This window comes from Trichosurus vulpecula, chromosome 4 (assembly GCF_011100635.1).
Source record: "Trichosurus vulpecula isolate mTriVul1 chromosome 4, mTriVul1.pri, whole genome shotgun sequence".
Taxonomy (NCBI): Eukaryota; Metazoa; Chordata; class Mammalia; order Diprotodontia; family Phalangeridae; genus Trichosurus; species Trichosurus vulpecula.
The window spans coordinates 154,780,680-154,805,951 of NC_050576.1; the positions used below are offsets into that span (position 1 = coordinate 154,780,680).

At 40.9% G+C, this 25,272-nt stretch overlaps 1 protein-coding gene across 1 annotated transcript in view; it reads left to right on the forward strand.

The window, feature by feature from the left end:
- Positions 1-4,317: 4,317 nt before the first annotated feature.
- CAPN9 (calpain 9) overlaps positions 4,318-25,272 on the forward strand; it is a 64,285-nt gene continuing 43,330 nt past the window's right edge. Inside the window, exons 1-2 of the mRNA XM_036756696.1 lie at positions 4,318-4,530; positions 20,821-20,890. Of these exons, the coding sequence (XP_036612591.1) occupies positions 4,318-4,530; positions 20,821-20,890 (283 nt within the window). The remainder of the gene's footprint in view (positions 4,531-20,820; positions 20,891-25,272) is intronic.

Sequence of the window (25,272 nt, forward strand, 5' to 3'; positions counted from 1 at the left end):
GAGAAGAAAGTCTCCCCAAGGAGAGCTTGAAATATGAGATGAGGATACATGATATATGAAGGCTGAGGAAGGTAACTGATTGAGGCAGCTGTTGTTTGGTGGTGTGGATGTAACAGGGTCCTTTGCACAGAAAGTCCCCAAGCCAGAAGGGAAGCTTTTGTGGGTTTTGAAGTTACATAAAGGCTAAATTCCTATTCAGGCACTTGAGCGTAGTGGTGGCCCTAGGCTTTTTGTTTTGTTTTGTTTTACTGCCAAGTTAACCCAGCTCCTTCCAAACCCAAAATTTGATTCGCTGTGTGACTTTAGAAAAATCAGTCTCCTTCCTTGGGCTTTATTTTTCCCCAGCTATAAAATTAGGATAATCATTGGCAGACTGGAAAAGTTGTTGAAGAATGTTGATGTTCAATTAGATCATATTTAGAGAGCTTTTCTAGTACAGAAAGTATTACCATCTGAAAGTGGGGCTTATTCCTGAAATTTCTTGCTAGGATTTATCAGATATTGTAGGTGGGATTTTGGCACTGCGTGGAAAATTGCACTAGATGGTCTTTTAATTCCTTCCCAATTCTAATATTCTGGCTTCTAAGTGTACCATCCCACTGTTCTTTTCAGGGACCTGCTTGAGTCTACCATTTTTTCAAAACCCCTTCACATGAGCCCCTGCTTTTGACTGAATCTTTTTCTGACCTAGTCAGCTTATAGCACATGACATCATAGTAAGGCAAAATTGATAAGACTGGGGTACTGGGGGTGAGAGAAGGAGAGATGAGCATTTGTTATGGACTAGGCACTGTGCTTTACAAATATTATCTCATTTGATACAACATTCTGTGCTGTTTAAAAAGTTCAAGTTCAAGTTTTGGTGTAATCATTCATTTTATTGAAAATGCTAGCATTTTATTAATAAAAAGAATGGTCATTTGACTGTCTCTCTTGGACCAAAGACCACTCATGGTGGTAGGTTCACAGTTTTCATGCCCTCGGAAAAGTGGGTGTTCCTGAGGGTGGCAATCAACTCTGATTGGTTAACAATTAATGGGAAAGTGACTATTATAATGAGAGGTGGGCTTATTCCAATGAGGGTCTTGAGGCACATGACAAGGTGCACCCAAATCTTGATCAAAGAGACTTATCAATTTCCATATCACCCGTCTGACAAAAGGGAGAATCTACATTTTCCCAGACCTTTTTGGATAAACACAATGAGCAGGAATCCATCAATTTACCTAAACTTAGAATTTCTTTACCCTCTTTGATTAGATCTTGGCTGGGCAAGTCTTGCCCAAGATTTCCCACAATGGTTGATTTCTGTTTGAAGAAGTAGAAAAGGGGAAAAACTTTGGTCCTAATTCAATAATCAGCTATTAAATACGAGAGAAATAATAATTTTTCTCAATTCCCTGGGAGGTAGGTGCTATTATTATTCTTATTTTACAGCTAAGGAAACAGAGGCTGACAGAAGTTAAGTGACTTGCCCTGGGTCACGTAGCTAGTGTATGAGGCTAGATTTGAACTCATAATCCTCCTGATTCTAGGGTATCTACTGAGCCACCTATCTGCCTCTCAGTAGTTATACTACAAGGAAATCAAATCAGACTACCACTTGCGCCAGGGATTTTTCAAAGCTACCTCCTCCTGTGCCTCAGGTCCCATTAAGGGGAAAGTTCATCATTCTAACTTACAGTATTGGGAGCTAAGGAACAGGTGAAGTATATTGACTTGTCTACTGAACAAACAGAGGAGTCCCAAAGTCTGACAATCACTGGGATCTCAGGGTCTACAGGGCTCTCTCTCCAGGCTAGAACTGCATTGTGATCATTTGTTCTGGTGAGTGGCTTCTTGAGACAAACAGTGCTGCCACCTTAACCTCTGAAAGGCTAGCAATGCAGAGCTGTAATCAGCAGTTCTGACACGTGGGGCAAGCTCCACAAGGCATGCTGGAAGAAAGCATAAATGTCACTCTCAGTTCAACTTTTGAAGACAAATTCATTTGAGTTCAGGATGAGACCTTGAAACTCAGAGGACAACATCCTAAAGGAAAGCTCTTGGGAAACCACCCTATACACTGGGAAAGTGGAGAGAAGAGACAAGGACCTTGGAATAACACAAAGCTATTCATGAAGAAGGGAGAAGTGAGGAACCCAGCTAGAAGAAACTCACTTAGAAACTCAGTGTTGTGGGATGTTACGTTGGCTGATGCCCAAAAGCCTTCACTTTATTTGGGCCATTGGTGACTTTTGTGCATGCCTTTGGACTCATTCATATTTCAGGATGGGTCACCACTGACCTTGGCTGTCATTTCATTGCACCCTGGTTGGGTTCAATCATGACAGGATAATTAATCTGCCCCCTCCCAGGGGTGGGGAACCTGCAGCCTCAAGGCCACATGTGGCCCTCTAGGTCGTCAAGTGTGACCCTTTGACTAAATCCAAACTTCACAGAACAAATCTCCTTAATAAAAGTATTAATAAGTAATAAGTAATTATTATAAGTAACAATTATTAATAAGTAATTAATAAGTAATAAAAGTAAAATTTAGACAGTCAAAATGCCTCACCCAAGGACCTAGAAGGCCACCTCTGGTAGCCCATGCCCTCATGCTATGATGATACCTTGATATTTTTTTTGATGATACCTTGATATTACAGTCCTCAGGAGGAAGTTGAGAGAGGAATCAGGTAGGAAGCGAAGTTATGGTAGAAGGCAGGGCAGTGGTCATCTCATTTGACCCTAGGATATGATAAAAATGTGTCTAGGTGGGCTTTAGCAGAGACAATGGAACTATTAGAGGAGGCAGCCCAGGGTCCAGGCCAGGGAGTGGGAGAGATTGTCCTACAGGTAAGTGCTGTGGAACATAGCTGACAGATAACAATGAGGTATAGTCACAGTGAGTCAACAGTGTTCTGAGATAAACCATGCATCCTATATGGGAGGTACCACCCTAATTCATTAATTGTTTAATTTCTAAAGGAGCATAAGTACTTCAGCACTCTCTAAATTTCAGGCATTCTAGGACAAATATCCTGTCACCCCACCTGGGTTATGGCTCTAAGGTGATACTTGTGAGTAGTAATAGGAGTTAGATTCAGCTATGGGCTGCCTACAGCCTCTACGTTCACTTTCCTCTTCTCTCCTCCTTCTATTTCAAGTCTCTTCATTTTCTGCCACTTGGAACATCCTGCTTTTTGTCTTGCTCACAAGTATTCATACCTTTTTTCTCACCAGGCATGTTAGAAATGTTTCTATAGGGATGCCCAGCAATTGGGGGTGGCAAGTTGTGGTTTATGATTGTGAGGTGTTATAAGAAATGACAAAGGGGCTGGTTTCAGAAACACCTGGCAAGACTTATATGAACTAATGCAAAGTGAGGTGAGTCGAACAAGTAGAATATTGTACACAGTAATGACAACATTGGAATGATAATTAATTGTGAAAGACAGCTACTCTGATCAATATAATGATCCAAGACTATTTCAAACGACTCATGATGAAAAATACTCTCCATCTCCAGAGGGAGAACTAATGAACTCTGGGTGCAGATTGGAGCATACTTTTAAAACTTTGGGGTTTTTTGCCTTTTTTTAGCAACATGGCAAATCAGGAAATAGGTTTTGCATGATTTCACATATATAATGGGTATCATTTTGCTGGCCTTCTTAATGGGTGAGGGATAGCCTGAAGGGAGGGAGAGAAGAATTTGGAACTCAAATTTTTTTTAAAAAGTGAATTTTTAAAATATAAATCCAGTGAGAGTTCCCCCTGGGATATACACCTGCTGAGCATCACGTAGGATTATAGGGAATGTAATAACCAAAGAGAATGTCCCCGACATAAGATTCTATGATCTAAAAGACATTATCACTCAGGTCAGAGGCACAGCCCAGACCACTCTCACTCCACCAACATTACGAGAAAATGACCCACTTTACCAGTTCCTGTATGAACTTGGCTTTTTGCTCTCCTCCTCCCATCAAGCAAATATTACTTTCTCTGCCAAATCAGTCCATTAAGCAGAAGGGTGCTGCCTCTCTGCCTGCTATGTTAGTTTAGCTACAGAAGGAATTCAGAGAACTGCAGAAGTCCCCTGAGCTGTCAAACATACTCTCTCCAGTTTGTTCTGAGGGTGTGCCCCATTGCTCGGGAAAGAAGGGTGCCAAGAGAGACTAAGCTCATTCGTTGCCTTGAGGTACATTTCTGTTGGGCTCATTAATCCATCATTGACCCAGTGCAAATACTTTTGTCTTCCTCACATCCTTTGTCATTCCTTGCCAGCCTCCAGACCTTCTCTGTGGGAGCAGAGAGCTTCAGGGAAGTACCATGCCTTACCCCTATCAGGCCCCGGGACCCCGGGAACATCCAGTCCCCAAGGATGCCCGTGCTATCCACTCCTCAGGCCAGACCTTTGAACAGCTGAGGCAGGAGTGCCTACAGAGGGGCACCTTGTTTGAAGATGGGGACTTTCCAGCCAACAACTCATCCCTCTTCTTCAGCGAGAGGCCCTCCATACCTTTTGTGTGGAAACGTCCAGGGGTAAGTGCAGAGGAAACGGAAGGAATGAAGAATACTTCGATTTCTGTTCAGCTCTGTGGCTGGGGGTCTCTCTATGAGTTACCAAAGCAAAGTGAGGAAGTTGGAGGGACTGTGGCAAGGAGGAAGGGCAATGAGATGATCCACTGATGGCTGTGATTTAGCCAAATCTGCCACATCCCTGGTCCTGAAACTGCATCCTGAGGATAGGAAGACAACAACCAAGTGGAAGCTGCAGGCAGGTAAAGAGTAGGAGCGCAGGGGTGGGGAATCTACAGCCTCAAGGCCACATGTGGCCCTCTAGGTCCTCAAGGGTGGCCCTTTGACTGAATCCAAACTTAAAAGGCCACTCTTGAGGACCTAGAGGGCCACATGTAGCCTCAAGGCTGTAGGTTCCCCACCCCTGGACCAGTATCCTATCTCTGTGATGGAAGACCTTATGGCAAAGAGCTTACAGGGTGGTCTAGCGATGGGTAGGGCAAATGTGTAGCAAAGATAGTTGATTTTTAAAAAATGTAAATTGAAAAAATTTAACCTCTTTTGGTGAAAATAAAAAGGGGGGGATTTTTCTATTTCATGGAATAAAATGTAGAAAGGACACAGGATTTGGAGGAAATTGATACTTCAGTCAGTGCTGAGAAATAGAACTGTAGAAATATAATCCAGCTGCTGCTCATATTTGCTGTTGGGAATTCAGGAAAATTTTTTTCCCCTGGGATTACTGTCTCCCTATTCCTTGGGGAGGTTCAGCAGCCATGTTGTCTTCAATCTGTAGCAGGGAAGGGTCTAGAGCAATCCCTGAGTCAGAGGATGAGAGCTTGGATCCAGGGTCTTAGGAAGAAAGTGGGCCCCAAGTTCCAGGGACATCTCCTAACAGAAGGTGCTTGACATGAAATGTTAATATTTGTCACTCTAGATAACAGTGGATTGGCTTTTCCTGCTTATGATCTGATTTTTCACTCCCCTTGGGTGTGTGCTGGTTTGGGAGTGGTTCTTGTTGACAATCTATCTGTATCTGCCCTAGGTCACCCACTTTGAGATGAGTCAGGTGCACAACCCATCCCTGGTTTTACCAGGGTAATTACACCCAGGTCTTGGTTCCCCCTAATAACAACTAGCTTGCATATCATTTTACATGACATTTTATTTAATCCTTACAAAAACTGGGGGGGGGTGCTATTATCATCCCTATTCTATTGGTGAGGAAACTGAGGCTGAAAAGTTAAGTGTCTTGTCGAAGGTCACACAGCTAGTAAGAATCGGAAGCAAGATTGTGCCACCAAGCTGCCTTGATAGTTAGCAGGATGGGAGAACAAGAAGTTTCATTCACTTTGCTGTCCTGCCTGGGGTTGATGAGAATTTGTGACATTGTTCTCATCCTCTGAATTTAAAGATGACCTCTCCAGACCTCAGTTTCCTTATCTCAAAAAATGGGATTGGACCAGATGATATATACAGTCCTTATTATTTCTAAATCCTCATGATCCTGTGGGTCTGACGACAGTGTTATTTCCCATTCTGGGTTTCCAGCCAATGGAAAGAGGGAGAGGGAGAGAGGGAGAGGGAGAGAGAGAGAGAGAAAGAGAGAGACAGAGAGAGACAGAGAGACAGAGACAGAGGCAGAGACAGACAGAGAGAGAGACAGAGAGACAGACACAGAGAGAGAGACAGAGAGACTGAGAGAGAAACAGACAGAGAGTGGTATAGTGGAGAGGCTGGCCTCTGAGTGGGAAGACTTGATGCCACTTACTACCTGTGATATCCTGGCAAATCCATAGACTCTCACTGCCCTAGGCAACTATAAATTGCTGAGCCAGGGCTGATCTGACTGGTACAGGAAGTTCCTTACCAGCAGTTTCCTACATCAGTGAGATCACAGTCCAGTAAAAACAAACAAACAAAGCCAAGAGGACTTTGTACCTTGAGCTGGTAATGGTGGCGATGACTACTTTCGTACTCTCTATACCCAGTGTAGAGCAGCTAGGTGACACAGTGGTTAGAGCACCAGGCCTGGAGTCAAAAAGACCTGAGTTCAAATCCAGCCTCAGATACTAGCTGTGTGACCCTGGGCAAGTCACTTAACCCTGTTTGCCTCAGTTTCCTCATCTGTAAAATGGGCTGGAGAAGGAAATGGCAAACCACTCCGGCATCTTTGCCAAGAGAAGCCCAAATGGGGTCATAGAGAGTTGGAAGTGACCAGAAATGACTGACCAACAATGATGACAAACATCCAGTGATTCAAAGGCCTCACAACTTCCAAGATAAGTAATGTGATATTTGTTGGGCAAGTAGCTTATTTTCTCCTGGCCCTGATATTCTTAGGTATAATATGAAAACCTACCTCATAGGACCATAGATTTAGGGCCAAGAGGTCATCTTAGAGGTCATCTTGTCTAATCCCCTAATTTTGTAGATGGGGACCTGGGGATAAAGTGACTTGACAAAGGTGGAGTCAGAACCTGAACCTGGGCCCTTCGACTCGAAATCCAGCACTCATTCCATTACACTTCATCCTTCCCCCACAAGAACTTTTAGTATGGTTCATCAGATGTTTATAAAACAGCTCTGCTCTACTCAGTAAGAGGTCCAAAATAAACACAAATTGTTATTTCTGTAGCCCTACTCTGTGCGTGTATGGGTGTCCGAGTGTCTGTGTGTGCCTGTGTGCCTGTGTGTCTGCATGCACGTGCCTGTGAGTGCAGGAAGTGCATGTGCCTTCTGGCTTCATTTATTCATTTATTAAATACGATCATAAAACACTATGCAAACACGAAAGGCTATTTAACTGGGAAAACAGCAATAAAGATTTTCAATAGATAGAACTGGGAATAAAAACCAAGTAGCTTTGTTTCTGAGGCCCCTTCCTTCTGGCAATATATAAAGCCACTCTTTAAAATTTGCGTTTTGATTCTGAATGTATGTGATATTAACATGGAGTCCAATTCAATTCAATTAATATTTATTAAGTGCCTACTATGTGCCAAGAACTATGCTTAGCACTGGAGATAGAAAAAGATAGTCCCTGAGCTCAAGGAGTTTACAATCTAAAGGGAGAGACAATAAACAAACAAATATATACAAAGCAAGGTATATACAAGATAAACAGGAACTAATTAACAGAAGGAAGGCACTGGATTTAAGAGGGGTTGAGGATTTAACAGGTATAGGAGGTGGGCTAAGCCAAGAAGGTCAAGAGTCAGAGTAGAGGAGGAAGAGAGTTCCAGGCATGAGGAACAGCTAGAGCGAATGCCTAGAGCCACGAGATGAAGTGCTTTGTTCCTGAAGAGGCCAGTGTCACTGGATCAAAGTACATGGTGGGGAGTAAGGTATAAGAAGACTGGAAAAGTAGGCAGGGGCTAGGTTATCAAGGGCTTTGAATACCAAACAGAACATTTTGTGTTTGATCCTGGAAGCAAATGGAAGCCACTGGAGTTTATTGGGTGATGACATAATCAGACTTTTATTTCAGAAAAATCGCTTTAGTGGTTTTTAGTGAATCGGAGTGGGGAGAGACTTGAGGCATATAGACCCACCAGCAGGCTATTTCAGTAACAAAAGAGTGAGTTGATGAGACCACCACAGATCATACATGAGCATGCATCAGCTTGATTAGCCAAGAGGAGACAAAGTCACTCCTACCAGAAAGGAAATACTGTTGCCAGATTTATGATTAGCATAAAAGAGCACAAAATGGGATTCTCCAAAGGATACTGAATACCACCATTAGGACACCTTAGGCTTGGCTGGAGTCTTAAAGAAAACTTTCTAACAATTAGATCTGTCCAAGCATATAAGAGATTGGCTTAGGAGGTACTCAGTTCCCCAGCTTTGGAAAGTTTTTGTAGATTGTTTAAGCAGAGGCTGAAAGATATCCACTTTATATCAATTCAACAAACATTTGACAGGGATGTTGTAGATGGAAGTCATGCTTCAGATAAAGGTTGGAGCAGATGACCTCTCTAGGAGTGCTTTTAGCCCCGGGTGTGTAGACCGGAACAGATTTTGGTATCTCTGCAAAGACTACTTTAGCTATCCTCACAATGTTAGCCTAGGTAACTTGGATAAGCAGTATATCTCAAGGTTGTTTCTCACCCTGTATCATGTAAGAATCAGGTCAATTACCTCATTGTCCATATCTTAAGAGCCATGTCGAAAAATGGCTTGGTTCCCAAAACCACTCAAGTTAAACAACATAGCTTTTTAGATGTCCAGACTTAATTCATAGTCAGTGGCATAGCTAGAAATTTAGAGTCTCCCCCCAGCAATATGTCAGAAAAGGCTCAATCTCACTCCCCACTAGTCATGATAATACTTCTCTTCCCACTATCTCCCACCCAGACTGTGAGACTTAATTCTTTTCATTTCTCACTCAGCTTCCACTGAAGATGTTCTTTTATAACCTACTCTGCTCACTCACAGACCTCTCTACGGCTTGAAAGTACTCCAGCCCTCCTCCATGTGCAGCAAAGGTCCTCGTCCAAAACAGAAGCACCACAAGATTTGGTCCTGTGAGTCACCACTGACCAGCACTTCCCCAGATGCCTTTGCCCTTCCATACTGGCCAACGCCAGATCTGTAGGGATATGTGTTACCTGAGTGTGTATACTGATTCATAGAAAGAAAAGGAGTAGAATTGAATCCCATAGTCTTGGGAAACCCACTTAACGCATGTGGTTTGGGAATTAGAGGCAGTATGACATAGCAAAGGCTATTAGCTAAGTTATGAAGACCTGGGTTCAGGTTCTGGTTCTGCCAAGTTGTGTGATCCTAAGCAAGTCACCTCAACTCTTTGGGCCTTGATCTCTCCACCTGAGTTACTTGGTGTGAATGGGATGATAAAAACTGACAATAGGGAGGAGGCAGAGCTGTTTAGTCTTCTTTTGCTTTATTTCTTTTCCAAGAAGGGTGACATTTTCACTGGAAATGACAGAACAAACCTCCAACCTTAACTCTGAGTAGTCAATACCCAAGATAAATAAGGAGTTAGGAGGAGAATACCTCATTACCCTTGATGAATCCAAGTCACCTGGCCCAGGTAAACTACATCCTTAGGCCCTAAGAGAAATCGGCAAATGGGATTGTTGAGCCATTGTCAGCAATATTTGAAAGATTGTTAAAGGTGACTACGTGGCTTTGGGGATAGTGTTGGAATTAAAGTCAGGAAGACCTGAGTCTGAATATTGCTTCAGGTGCTTAACTGGCTCTGAAACCCTAGAAAAGTCACAACCCCTGTAAGCTTCAGTTTCTCTATTTGTAAAATGGAGATCGTAGCACCCACCTCACAGAGTTTTTGTAAATATCAAAAAGATAACATATGTAAAGCATTTGAAAACCTTCAAGTGTTAGAGAAATGTTAGCAATTATTATTATGAACAACAGGAGTGTTATCACAAGACTTAAGAAGGATAAAGGGCAAATGTTGCCTTGAGTTTCAAAAAAGAAAAGAGAAAAGAGTCTGAAAATTATAGGCCAGTGAGCTTGACTTTAATTCTTGGTAAAATTCTTTAAAAAGATGGTTGATGAGTAACTAGAAAGGGAAGCAGCGATTAAAAAAAAATCTATATGGTTTCATCAAAACCAGTCATGTCAGACTAACCTCCTTTCCTTTTCTTGACTGGCTTAGTAAACTAATAGATGAGTGAAATGCTGTGGATATAACTTACCTAGATTTTAGCAAAGCTTTTGTAAAATATCTCATACTATTTTTGTGGAGAAGAGAGATGTGGTCTAAACAATACAACTAGATGGATTCAGGGCTCATTAAGACAGTCAGATTCAAAGAGTTGTTGTTGTTTAATGGTTCACCAACAATGTAGCAGATCTCCAGTAGACAAACCTAGGGACCTGTGGTTGGCCCTATGCTGTATGACATTTTTATTAGACTTGGAGAAAAGCTTACATGGTTACTCATCAAATGTACACATAATTGTATTATCTTTGACTCAGTTTTGTAATCTGGGAAGGATAGCTAGCACGATGTATGATTGAGTCAGTATCCAAAAGGATCTTGGCAGGCTAGAGCATTAGACTTAATCAAATAATATGAAATTAAGCAGCAGTAAAGTCTGGATTACCAAAAAAAACCCAATCATATCACATGTATAGGGCAGGGGAGGAGATAGCTGTTGTTTTGAAAAAGATCGGGGGGGGGGGGTTTAGTAGACAGCAAGCTCAATAAAAGTCAGCATGTGATAGAACATCCAAGGAAGCTAATGTGGTCTTAGCCTGCGTTAAGAGAGATAGAGTTCCAGAAATAGGGAGGTGATAGTCCCACTGTACTCAGTCCTTCTCTGACCTCATGTGGAATATTGTGTTCAGTTCTGGGCACTGTGGTTTAAGAAGCACGTAAATAATGGTGAGGGCAACTAGGATGTTGAAGGTCCTTGAGTTCATTACATACTAGGATTGGTTAAAGGAACTGAGCATGTTTAGCTGGTAGAAAATAAATGTGATAAGGAGTCATCCTGGGGTCAGGAAGACTCATCTTCTCGAATTCAAATCCAGCCTTGGATACTTAGTAGCTGAGTGACCTTGGGCAAGTCACTTAACTCTATTTGCCTCAGTTTCCTCATCTGTTAAATGAGTTGAAGAAGTAAATGGGAAACTACTCCAGTATCTTTGCCAAGAAAACCCCAAATGGAGTCATGAAGAATCACATATGACTAAAAATGACTGAACAACAAAGAGAAGACTCGGCGAGGACATGGCTGGCTTAAGATGAAGCCTCGTCATATGGAGAACGTGTTAGATTTGCTTAAAGAAAAAAGCTTTGCTCAAGTATTTGAAGAGCTGCCATGTCTGTGGAGGAGGGATTTGATTTGTTTTCTTTTACCTCAAGGGGAAGAATCAGGAGCAAAGTGCGAAAGTTGTAAAGAGGTTAATTCAGTTATGATGTTAGGAAAAACTTCCAAATGATGGTTGTTGTTTAGTCGTGTCTAACTCTTCGTGATCCCCATTTGGGGTTTTCTTAGTAAAGATACTGTAGTAGTTTACCATTTCCTTCTCCAGATCATTTTACAGATGAAGAAACTGAGGCAAAAAGGGCTAAACCAGGTTGAGGGTAACCAATGAACCTCACACTTGTTGGTGAGTTAGGAGATGACCACCCCAAGCGTGTGAATGGTGGAATGAGTGGATGAGAATAATTTGCTCCAATGGCTATAAAGGCAGCTGAGGAAGGCACTGTGGCACACTTAGAGCTTGGCCAGACATCAATGACCCTACGGTCATCCACTGCATCCCAGGCCATCACCAGACATCCTGACTTGTCTTGCCATCGGACTTTGATGACTCTGGAAGCGAGAGTGAGACAGATGACTTTGTGCCACTCTGCCTCACTTAAATCCAGTTCACTCACAAATCAAGACATTACCCTGTGATGCAATTGGTCCTCTTGGAAAACAAAGGACAAAGCACAATGGAGGAGAGAAAACTAGGTCTCAGAAACATCGAGCCACTGATTCAAGGACATTCAATCCCCTACTAGGAGATCTGGGAGACCTATATTTAAATAATAATAATAGCTAGCATTTTAGGGGTTTGCTAAGCGCTTTGTATATCTCATTGGAACCTTGCAATAACACTGTAAGGTACTGCTATTTATTATCCCCATTTTATAGCTAAATAAACTAAGACTAAAAGAAGTAACTTTTGGCTAATAAGTATTTGAGGCAGGATGTGAATTTGGGTCTTCCTGACTCCATTTCCAATACTATCCACTGTCCCACCTAGATGAATCCCAGCTTCATTATTTACTAGCTTTATGATTATGGGCAAATCATAAGAATAATATTTTTTCTTTAATGTAATTTTTATTAATAAAATCATCTTGGTTTCTGATGTTGAACAACTGAAAAATTAGAAATAGAGCTGGGAGTATGATGAGTACTGCCAAAGAATAATATTTTTGCACAACAGGCTATTATTGGGAAAAAGGCTACCTGCATTGCAAGTCATTTATGGGGAGAATAATATCTGAGCCACATTTGTCACAGGTTCATAGTAAGGAAAGCACTTTGGACATCAAAAATGCTATATGAACGAAATTAAGTATAAGGAACTGCTAGGTCAGAACAATTCAGCAAACTGTCCTAGGGCTTAAAGGGATCTAAAAATGAATTAGTTCAACCTGGTCTTTTTATATCATAGGAAACTAAAGGTGAGAGGGCAAATAATTTGCCCTAGGTTATACAAGATGGAAATGGAAGAGCCAGGACCTGAATTCAGGTCCACTGACTTCTCATAGATCAGTCTCTTTGTCCACTTTGTCATATGGCAGGAGCAAGACCAGGGACTGGAACACAGACTTTCTGCCTTCCACATCAGGACTCTTCCCACCAGCTAATCCTCTTACGGGAGGTGTCTCTTGGATGTTTTCCTAAACTAGCTATGATTTCACTGCTCACCCAAATAATAAACCTCTTTCCTTTCTGGCTGGACAAGTCACTAAACCTTTAAGAACTTTGTTTCGTTACCTGTAAAATGGAAAGGATAATGCTGGTTTTACCTACGTCATAGGGTTATTGGGAAGAATGTGCTTTGCAATCTGAAAATCACTAATGCAATGCAAGTTATTATAGAAAATACCTCCAGATGCAATTACTATGTGAAACCTTATAGCCTGGAAAATGTGCGTGTTTCCAAAAAGTGTAATTGTCTCATAGTTGGCCGAAGGGTTTGGGACCCATTAGCTGAAATTGGAATTTCTCCAAAATAAATGGTCTGTGCATTTTCAAGCAAGGTTGCTATTCCCATAATCAATGAGAAAATTATCTTCTCCTCCTCCACTTCAGTGGCATGCTGCTCACACCAAGATTTGCGTAGGTGCCCCAAGAGCAAATATACCAGCCGAGCTGGGACCAGCTACACCTTCTAGTACCACCTCTTTGTTAAACACAGCACAGCCCTGTGGAGAGGCTGACATGGGAGAGCAGAGACACAAGTCCATTTTACAGACTGCTCCCTCCAACCCCAGATCCAAACCCAAGGGACATTCCTCACAATGTAAACAAGAAAGCGGTAAAATTAGAAAGACCTCAATGGAGGAAGAGGTTCAGGAGAGAAACAAAGAGAAAATCCCCACAGTTCTGTCTCTTATCCAAGGTCAGTTTGTGTGTATATATAGAAACAGAGAAAAGGGAGATCAAACCTTTTCATTTAAATTGATCTGAAAAAATTAGTATATGGTCAATATAATACCAGGATTTAGAGCTAGAAGAGAAGTTAGCGTCCCCACTTTCTAGTTGAGAAAACCGAGGCCCAAAGAGATAAGGCAAGCCCTAAACATCAGAATTGCTATTTTTCTAACCAAGGTTCCTTATCACATAGAAGAGCTGAGCCCTCTGCATTTGGTTTTCATGTATATGAGACAAGGGTCTCCCACCTGGTTGTTGTTTTGCTTTTAACCAGGCCTGTGATATCATTGGTGTAAGGAGCTTCCCATGAGGAAACTCTCTCTATCAATTCAGATCAGAAACAGGTCTTTTAGTCTTCAAGAGTTGCCTGTGGGGATGCCCATCAATTGGGGAATGGCTGAACAAGTTGTGGCATATGATTTGTAATGGATTATCATTGTGCTGTAAGAAATGACAAGCAGGGTGATTTCAGAAAAAAATAAAAAGATTTACATGAACTGATACAAAGTGAAGTGAGTAGAAGAAAGAAAACATCGAACACAGTAATAGCAGGATTGTATGACTTGACTATTCTCAGTAATACAATGATCCAAGACAATCTCAAAGGACTCGTGATGAAAACTGTCTGCCTCCAGAGAAAGAACTGATGTCATCTCAATACAGACTGAAACACACTCTTTGTTTCTTTCTTTCTTCCTCCCTTCCTCCCTCCCTTCCTTTCTTTCTTTCTTGTTTTCTTGCACAGAATGACTAATATGGCAATGCTTTACAAGATTGCACATGTATATTCTATATCAGATTGCTTACTGTTTTGGGATGGGGGAAGGGAAGGAGAGAAGGATAGAATTCGAAGCTCAAAAAAAAGCAACAAATGTTAAAAATTGTTTTTACATGTAATTGGGGGAAAATATTTTACAAAAGTCACCTGTGACACTAAGAATTTAGGAGACTTGCCCAAGCTAATGTGTATAGGGGTCATGACTAAACTAAGCTCTGACTCTCTATCCTACACCATGCTGGGCTATTCCCTAGTCATTCCAACTGATTTTCTGTTCTTCCTCAAAGTCTACCTTTCATTGTTGTCTGACCATGCTCTTTAATAACCTCCAAATATTCTTGTTTGTTCCTCCACATCTTTGTTCATGTTGTTGTCCCTGATTGGAATTCCCTCCTCTTTCCCTCTACTTAAACTAATCCCAGCATCTACTGTTCAGAGCCTACTTTAAATCCCATCTCCTGCATGAAGCTGTCTTCTCCTTCTCACCAACCAGTAAGTCTCTTGGGCAGGAATGATGTGTTTGAGTTTCCTTATAATCAGCACAGGGCCTAGGAGAGCTCTGAGTACTTAATCGTTTTCAATAATTATCAATTGATTAATGGCATCTAACATCTCAAAATAGCACTAAGGGATGTAATATACACCATTTAAAAATGATCATTTAATGTAGAAAAAGACCGAGTCTTTAAGCAAATTATATAAAGACTCATAAAGTAAACTTAATGGTCCCTAGAAGCAAATATATCATGTCTCTCAACCCTTGGATGATTCATGAAAATCACTTAATGGTCCATAAAGGTTTTGCCTTTTGTGTTTTGCAAGGCATAATCAATTGTAGCTTGGACTCATTCAAAGGAGTTAGTGTGTTCTAGTGGAAAGAGCATCCAGATTTGAGTAAGAAACCTGGTTTGAAGTTCTAGTTTCAGCACTTCCTAGCTAAATGACTCGTTAATTTGCTTAATCTCTCTGAGGCTTACTTTTTTCCTTTCTAAAATGGGCATAACATTTATATTTATATGCCAGTAACCTATGTGTAATCTATACCCTATCATATGCCTCTAAACTTTAATCTGGCCCTAGACGCAATGGATCCAGGTACAAGTTTTCTTGGGGGGGTAAGGATGAGGAACCTCTCATAAAGTTTCTCTGGCTCATGTTCTTACTCAGGGACACCATAGGAATGTCAGTTTATGACTCGTTTTTCTCTCCCTTACTTTGAAAGCACTCAAATAAGATATTAAATGTAGAACAGATTTTATTTAGCCCAACAAAATGTATAGAAAGGGCTCATATCTAAGTCCCATGATCATCAGGAAAACTCTCCTTCCTTTTATGGAAGGTATCAAGAAACTCTCCTTTCTGGTGGCTACTGTCTTCCCTTAGGAAATATACAGTTCACATGATTCTCATTAACAGAAAAGGCAGTACTAGGTGGAGCCAAGATGGCAGACTACAGGCTGGGACCTAGCTGAATTCTCCTAGCACTCCCCTCTAAACAACTTTAAAATAACACTTCAAGTAAAATTTTGGAGCTACAAAGCCAACAAAACAACAGAAGAAGACATTTTCTAGCTTAAGACAATTCAGGAAATTCACAGGAGAGGTCTGTAACACCAGGGTGGGAGGAGGCCCTGAATGGGGCAGAAGCACCAGTGGTGAGTCCTGGAGGTGGCCAAACAGTAGTAGCAGCAGCTTTGGGTGCTCTCAACCCACAGGCAGTAAGGGTGTCAAATTTATCATAGAGGATGCTTTGCTGGCACTGGGTGCATCTGGTACTGATTGGTAACTCTATTGCCCATAAGCAGTTCTGGGTCACAGTTCCAGAACAGAGAGGAATGCTTATGATCAGTAATTAGGGAACAGTGGCTCTGGTCACAGTTCCAAGGCCAAGAGGAGCAGTAGTACTTGTGGCTTCAGGGGAGCAAAGACCCTTCCCAGATAAAGACAAAAGTGCAGACAAGGAGAGCAGTAACTGCACCTCTCCCAGGATAATACCACCCTGGAAAGAACTGAAAACTTGCAGACCCCCAGAACTACCTCTGAAAATGCAGTATGAAAAAGCCTAAAGCTTGGCACAGTGCCTCCTACCCTAAGGTGAGCAGAGCCCAACTTTAACATAAAGTTCAGAGTCGAGAAATAGGCTGAGGAAATGAGCAAACAACAATGAAAAAGATCTTGACTGTAAAAAGCTACTACAGTGGCAGGGAAGACCAAGACAAAAACTTAGAAGACAACGATGTGAAAACAGCCACAAGCAAAGCTTCAAAGAAAATAATAATTGTACCCAAGGCCAGCAAGAATTCCTGGGAGTCATGTAAGAAAATTATGAAAAGAGAATTAACAGCTCAGGAAAAGAGGCACAAAACAAATGCTGAAGAAAATATCACCTTAAAAAACAAAATTGGCTTAATGGTAAAGGAGGCACAAAAATTCACTGAAGAAAAGAACCCCTTAAAAAGTGAAATTGGTCAAATGGAAAAAGAAGTACAAAAGCTCATTGAAGAAAATTGTTCCTTAGAAATTAGAATTGGGCAAGTGGAAGTTAATGATTCCCTGAGACTTCAAGAAACAATAAAGCAAAGTCAGAAAAATTAAAAAATAGAAAAAAATGTGAAGTAACTCATTGGAAAAAACAACCGACCTGGAAAATACATCAAGGAGAGATAATTTAAGAATTATTGCACTATCTGAAGGTGATGATCAGAAAAAGAATCTAGAGGGCATTATATTTCAAGAAATTATAGGGTACAGTAAATACAGTGCCAGCCTCGGAGTCAGGAAGACTTAAGTTCAAATCTGGCCTCTGACACTTGACACTTACTAGCTGTGTGACCCTGGGCAAGTCATTAAACCCCAATTGCCTTGGGGAAAAAAAAAGAAATTACAGAGGAAAACTGCCCCAATGTCTTAGAGGGCCTTATCCAGAGAGTAAAATAGAAACTGAAAGAATCTACCAATCACCTCCTGAAAAAGATCCCCAAATGAAAATTTCCAGGAATATTATAGCCAAATTCTAGAGCTCCCAGATCAAGGAGAAAATATTGCAAGAAGCCAGAAAGAAGCAATTTAAATATAATGGAGCCACAATCAGGATTACACAAGATTTAGCAGCTTCCATGTTAAAGGACTTGAGGGCTTGGAATATGATATTCCAGAGGAGAAAGAAACTGGAATTACAACAAAGAATCACCTACTCAGCAAAACTAAATATAATCCTTCAGGAAGAAAACAGCTATTTAATGAAATAGAGGACTTCCAAGTAGTAAAGGCAAAGTTCATAGATTTTTATTCTGCCTGTAATGGCTCTCTGCCTTGTTTTGGTTAGGTTTGTGTTTTTGGTATATGTGTTTTCCCGGTGTGCCTGTTGCTCTGGTATTAGTAGAGAAAAGGTATTTTCTTCTGCTTGTCATAGCTATGCTGCTAGTCCTGTGATTTTGCATGCTGCCATCTTTTTTTTTGCATGTGTTTCTCAAAAGGGGCCATGTGTATCAAGTACCTTTCTCTCAAGGTCCTAAGTACAGCTTAGAATTCCTGTATGTTCTCCTTGCTTATTCCCCCCTCTTAATTGGAGCAGATTCCTTCTTGTATATGTGCTGTGATAGTCCACAGAGCAGAGAAGGGTACCTCACCACAATGAAGGAGAACGAGTTTACCTTCATGCTGCCTGAATTCTTCATTGGGTTGTTATGAGTATCAATTGAGATAATATATATATATATATATATACACACACACACATACATATATATGAAAATTCTATATAAATGCTAGCTATTAACAATTAAAAGTAAAAAAATGATTGAACCCTTAGAATGATGCTTACAGGTGGTCTGACCATCTTACACTTGACAGCAACATGATATGAAGACATATGTGTAATATTCAGGCAACTTTCAGGGGGGAAACAATTAAGTTCATTTTTGTTCCTTTGGTATGTTTTTACGCTTTTATTTCTTTCCCTGCCTAGCCTGACAGATAACAAAGAAACCCTGGGGAAGAGAAACTATTTCCTAGGTAGGGATTAGGAAGAAGAGGTAGATTTCAGTGTAGGGATCTGTGGATGAAGGAAAACATTTGTCTCAAAGAGTGGAACAGTTTGGACACACACATATGTATATATGCATGCACACATATGTACCATATATTCTTATCATATATATTCACATATATCTGTGCACACGTATGTATGTATACATGGGTATGTGTGTATACATACATATATACATATACATGTGTGTATATGTATATGAATATGACAATACCCTGAATACTCAATTTCATGAGTAATAAAAGGTTACCCTTAGAATGAACTCTTGCAATCACTGACTAGAGAAAAGTTGCTTGGACAAGAATTTCAATTTTTTGTGATGTCTGTTAAAGTCAATATGAGTAGTTTTCTGCATTAACAGACATGAAAAATATTGCTTATCAGAGTTGACAGTTATACGAGTTGTCCTAAAGGTCTTGGTACAATTTTAAGTTTTAATAGTTTAAAGCGCTTTGCAAACTTTAAAGCACTATACAGGTATTCCCAAAAGTCTTGATGCAGTTTTAAGTTATCAAAGATGAAAGTGTGAAGCAGATTTTCTTTCCAAATAATAAATGATCACTGTATATCAGGAAAAGCAACTGAGCCAGTTAGACTGAAATGTGGTATATATGAAGGGCAGGAGTATTTAATAAACCTGGGAAGGTAGTCAGTCAATGAGCAATTATTAAACACCTACTATGCGCCAGGCACCATCCTAAACTCTAAGGTTACAAAGAAAAGCAAAAAATAGTGTCTCCAGGAGCTTATGGTCTAAGGAGGAGACAAAATGTGAATTACTATGTACGAACAAGATATATACAGGATAAATTGGAAATAATCTACAGAGGGAAAGCACTTGAACTAAAAGGAATTGAGAAAAGCTTCTTGTAGAAGGTGAGATTTTAGGTCATATTTGAAGGAAGCCAGAGAAGTGCAGAGGCAGAGATGAAGGGAAACATTCCAGGCATGAGAGACAGCCAGTAAAAATGCCCAGAGTTGGGGGATAGAATGTCTTGTTCAATGAGCATCAAGGAAACCAGTGTTACTAGATCACAGAGTAAATGGTGGGAAGGAGCTTGAGGCATAAGAAAACTGGCTTTGGTGGGGAGGAAGAGTGATAGGTAGGCTTCAATGCCAAATGGAATTTGTGTTTATCCTGGAGCAAAGAGAGAGCCACTGAAACCTTCTGAGCAGGAGAGTGACGTGGCACACCTGTGTAGGTCATTTTGGTAACAGTGTGGAAGATGGATTTGAGAGAAGAGAAGCAAATCAGGGAGATCAGTTAGGAGGTTATTGCTGTCATCTCAGTGGAAGGTGACAAAGTCCTCAGCTAGAATAGTAGCTGGATGAGTGGCGAGGAGATGGATGAGAGTTATGTTGTCTAGGGGAAATCAAAAAGGCTCGGCAAACGATTGTGTGTGGAAGAAGAAGGGAGAAGGAGGAATCAAGGATGACTGAAGTTTAAAACCTGGGGGACTAGAACGATGATGGAGCCCTTGAAAGAAACGGGAAAATTGAGAAGAGATTTGAATTGTCTTTCTTTCTTTTCCATCTTTCTCTCATTCCCTTCTTTCTTTCTCTTTTCTTCCTTCTTCTCCTTCCTTCTTTCTTTCTCTTTCTTTCCTGGTACAATGCAAGTGCTACATAAATGTTAGCTATTATTGTTATAGAAGGGCAGCTAGTTGACACAGTGGATAGAATGCTGGGCTTGGAGTTAGGAGGACTTGAGTTAAAATCTGACCTCAGAAATTTAGTAGCTGGGTGAGCCTGGGCAAGTCACTTAACCCTGCTTGCCTTAGTTTACTCATCTGTAAAATGAGCTGGAGAAGGAAATAGCGAACCCCTCCAGTACCTTTGCCAAGAAAAACCTAAATGCGTCACAAAGAGTTGGACAAAACTGAAACGACTGAACAACATGGACCAGGCACTATGCTAAGCACTGGGGATCCAAATACAAGCAAAAAAAAAAAAAGATAATCCCTACCCTCAAGGAGCTTGCATTCAAATGAGGGAAAAACAACCCATAAAAGAGAATTAAAGAGCAGATAGAAAAAGTGTCCACTTGAGAGGAAGTGGTGGCAAAGTTCAGAGAGTCAAAATCCCCCAGAAAGAGCAATGAAACATGCTCTCCAAACGGCCCAGACCATCTTCAAATTAGAGGCTTCTGAAAGGAACTCATCAATAGAAGAAGGGGGCCAGCATGACAGAAAGGAGGGAAAAAAAGGAAGAAAGAAAGGTCCTTCCCAACATTAGGTACAAAATGCTGACCTCTTTGAACTCAATGGGAAAGAATAGCCCTGGAGGGACTGATTTTGCTGGGACTTATTTTATTAACTCTCTCATCTTTCTAGGAAATAGTGAAAAATCCAGAATTCATTCTTGGAGGAGCCACAAGAACTGATATTTGTCAAGGGGAACTTGGTGAGTGTATTTTCTTCTGCTGGCAATCCAAAGAGCTGAACTTAAACAGCTATGCCATTCACGAAAGTGTTTCAGCAAATAGTGATAGAAATGGGTACCCACTCTTGCTGGAGCAAGAGAAGACAGTGTGATATAGCAGGGACAACAAAGGACATAAAGACAAAGGAGCTGGGTTTGAATTCCAACTCTGCCCCTTACAACCTGGGTTGACCAGGTAAATTATTTCATCCCTCTAGGCCTCAGTTTCTTCATCTGTAAAAGGAGAGGTTTGAATCAGATGATCTCTAAGGTCTGTTTCAGCTCCTAAGCCTAAGACTGAATAATCATTCATTTCCTCAGCACCCACTGGATTTGATCCTGATCAATATGGAATACATATACCTGATCTAAACTACCTTGGTTAATAATCATTTTCTCTTAGTTATATAAAGTCACAAATTCCAGTGGACAATGTGATGAGATAAAACTGTATTTTTTAAAATACAAAGCTATGCCCTGAAATGGTGCCAAATTATAAAACCCCAATTTCTTACATTAAAAAACGGCCATTCCACGAATTCATTGTGGACTTGACCCTACATCAATTTCCGTGGATTCTAAATCAGAGATGTTAAATGCAGGATCTGACATGGAGCCCACAATATTCCGCAATGAATGAGATTTACATATAATTGGGAAATCTTCAACAAACTAAATAAAAATACAATATAACATAGATAATGTTAATATGTGGTTTTCTAAGTCAACATGCCACTCACAAATTGTACTCATGTGAGCCTTCTTTGTAGTTGAGTTTGACACCACCATTCTAAATCACCACCACTCCACCCCACCTTCCACAATATGCATGGACCACTAATGCCAGGTGTATCTTCACTGGCACACTCAAAGCCAGTTATGTTCCTCAGTCTTCTAATTTGTGACTGGGCCAATCCCTTAACTAGCTGCCATATCAAAGGTGACTTTGAAAACTCACTGGTAGAGCAAAAGAAAAATAACTGAAAGTAGGAGAATAAATGATATCTATTTTCTCTGTCCCCTGCTTCCTTTCATCAAAATTAAAAATAACACTGAGGCTTATACAACGTGAACGCAATCTAGGGCTACTTTGTGTACTGGAAAGAATACAGGATACAGGATACAGAATCAGAGGACCCATGTTCAAATTCCAGTTCTTCTGCTTACTAGCTGTGTATCCATGAGCAAATTACCTAACCTCTCTGGGCCTCCCCTTCTTTGTGACTATGAAAACCCTTCCAACTCTAAATCTATGACTTCATGATCCCATATGACATTGATTATTTCAGAATTCAGATAGGAGCTGGACTGAAATTTAACATTTTGCAAATTGTGGAAAATGAGATTTCCTAAGAAAATTAATAGTGCAGTCTAGAGAACAAGGAGAACAAACTATTTTCAAGAACTTTAGAGGGATATATAGATATATAACCATATATATGTATGTATAGATATGCATATATCAGAAAAAGAGGAAAAGAGAGAGAAGGAGAAAGAGAAAGAGAGAGGAAGAGAAAAAGAGGGAGAAAGAGAGAGAGATGGAGAGAGAGAGAAGAAAGAGAGGGAGGAAGAGAGAGAAAGGGAGAGACAGAGAAGGAGAGAGAGAGGAAGAGAGAGAGAGAGGGAGAAAGAGAGAAAAAGAGAGAGGGAGAGAGACAAGAGAGGAGAGGAGAGAAGAGGGGAGAGAGAAAGAAGAGAGGAGAGGAAGGGAGAGAAAGAGAGAGAGGAGAGAGAGGGAGGAAGAGAGAAAGAGAGAGAGACAGAGAGGAAGAGGAAGGAAGGGGGAGAGAGAGAGAGAGACAGAGAGAGAGAGACAGAGAGAGAGAGAGAGAGAGAGAGAGAGAGATCAATTAATTCTGTGTCCTTGGGAAGTCACTTAAGCTGTCTGAGTTTTCTAACACATGAAATGGGGGGTGGGAGGTGGGTGGGGAGAACAAGGTGACTAGACCATCTCCAAGATATTAGAGGCAACTAGATGGCACAGTGGATAGAGTCCTGGGCCTGGAGTCAAAAAAAGAAAGGCCAAGTTCAAGTTCTGACTCAGACACTCACTAGCTGTGCAACATGAGGCCAGTCATTTAACTTCTGTTTGCCTCAGTTTCTTCATCTGTAAAATGGGGATAATAATAGTACTTAACTCCCAAAGTTGCTGAGGGTTAAATTGAGACATCTGTAAAGTGCTTAGCACAGTGCCTGGTACAATGCAAGTGCTATAGTAATGCTAGCTATTGTTATAGAAGAGCAGCTAAGCGATGCAATAGATAGAACACTAGGCCTGGAGTGAAGAGGACCTGAGTTCAAATGTGACCTCAGAAATTTACTAGCTGTGTGACCCTGGGCAAGTCGCTTAACCCTTTTTGCCTTAGTTTCTTCATCATAAAATGAGCTGAAGAAGGACATGGCAAACCACTCCAGTGTCTTTGCCAAAAGAGCCCCAAATGGGGACACAAAGAGTTAAACATGACTGAAACAACACAACAACAGCATCATTATTACATTTTTAGGTCCTAGGTTCTTCCAGTTTATGGCTATATCAGATCTACTTATTCATCAAAGTGTAATCTGGAAGGATTTCTACATGCCAAAATTGTATAAAATTGCACTTTAAAAAAATCTACAATTCTGACTCATTTGAACTGATCTCCTGAATTAATGAGATGTTTGACATTAAGTGGGAGGCCAAATCCTGCCCCTTTCTATTTCTTTGCTCCATGTCTTAGAAGTCCCTAAGGCAACCAACTTTCTGAGTTGGAAAGGACCCTGGAGATCATCAACTCTTTGCTTTTACAACTGAGGAAACTGAAACCCAGAAAAATTAAGTGACCAGCTCAAAGTTCCAAAGCTGCTTAGTGGCAAAGCCAGGATTAAAATCTGGAATTTATGACTTCCAATCTAGTGTACTTGTAGAAAAATGTTCCCAGGGATCTAAAATTTTGAAAAATTTCCTGGCTTATAACACTGGGTGGCACAAATTTCTGAAATGACCAACCTTGTATTTAACCTTTGATGCAGTTGGTGCCACCATCTGGAAACAAAGTGAGAGGTGTTGCCCATCTGATTCATTTGGTTGGACCAATCTAATTACAAAGCAACTTTTTCTAGAGTCTTGTAGGATGTGACATGGGCATCTGACTCACCTCCTCAGCTGACAGTCCAAAGTGTTTTTGCTTGAGTAGGCATGAATTCCTTCACCCTAACTCAAGGAAATAAATTCTTTATTTGGCTAAAAATGAGCAAGCCTTTCTAGCTTGGAGACTGACAATTGGCTGTTGCTCTCTTGCCATAATCTCTAGCTAAACTTTAGCCACACCCCTCCCAAGTTGGAGATGAAAGAATAGGAGTTTCTGCATTATCATCTCCCTGTAACTGCTACCCAACCCAAATAGAGTGGGTATGATCACTGTCCTCTGTGCTGTCACTTACCTGTAATTGCTAACTCAAATAGGGTGGGCATCTCTGTGTTGACACTTCCCTGTGACTGCCACTCAAACCAGAGTGCACATGAATTCAACCAAAGAACTAACAAAACACCAGAAATCTCCCAATGACTGAGCAGAGAAGCTGTATAGAGCAGCTGGAGGCCTGACTGATAGCCAAGGTCATAAACATTCTTTGACTTCTGAGGTCACAGGAAACCAGGAATGGGAATAACCCAGAATTGGGCTTCCTGGTTTCCTTTCTCAATGTTTACCTTTTGCTTATAACCTTTCTCTACCAGGATGAGGTGGTTTTCTCTGAAGCCTAGAGGGTATATGGACATTTGGTAAATGGCATATTTCTCAGAAATCCACACTGGGTCAAATGAGGGTAACTCTTCTTCACCCTCACTCCCCACCCCCAACAATGACTGCTGGCATGCCAGTGATTCCACTGTGAACTATGAGACAACAAACATCCGGATGAAAATTGAGCCAGCAGCCCATTCCATCGATTATATGGATATTTCCATATATCCACATTGAAATATTTTGCATCTTCTCCTGCCTCCCAACACCTGCCACAGTGCTTATGCACATAGTAGGTGCCTAAATGAATATTTATTGAATAAACATGTTTGAATCTGGGTATCTGATGTGGTATTGAGAAGATGCTTCTATACTTGTCTTAAATATTTAGCCACATTCCACAAATGCAGACAAAATAACAAAATCTTAAAAATTTCAAATAATTGAAAACAACCTCACCTTCTGATCCACTCTTAAGATCAACACAAACATTAGAAGGTCAATACAGTGCTACACAAATAGTGGGAGGAGTTTGAAATTCCCACTTGTATAAAGTTCTTTCTGCCCCCAGTCCACCACTCTCACCATCCCAGGAATTCTCTCCCCATTAACCTTGGAAGGAACTCTCTTTCCATAGCT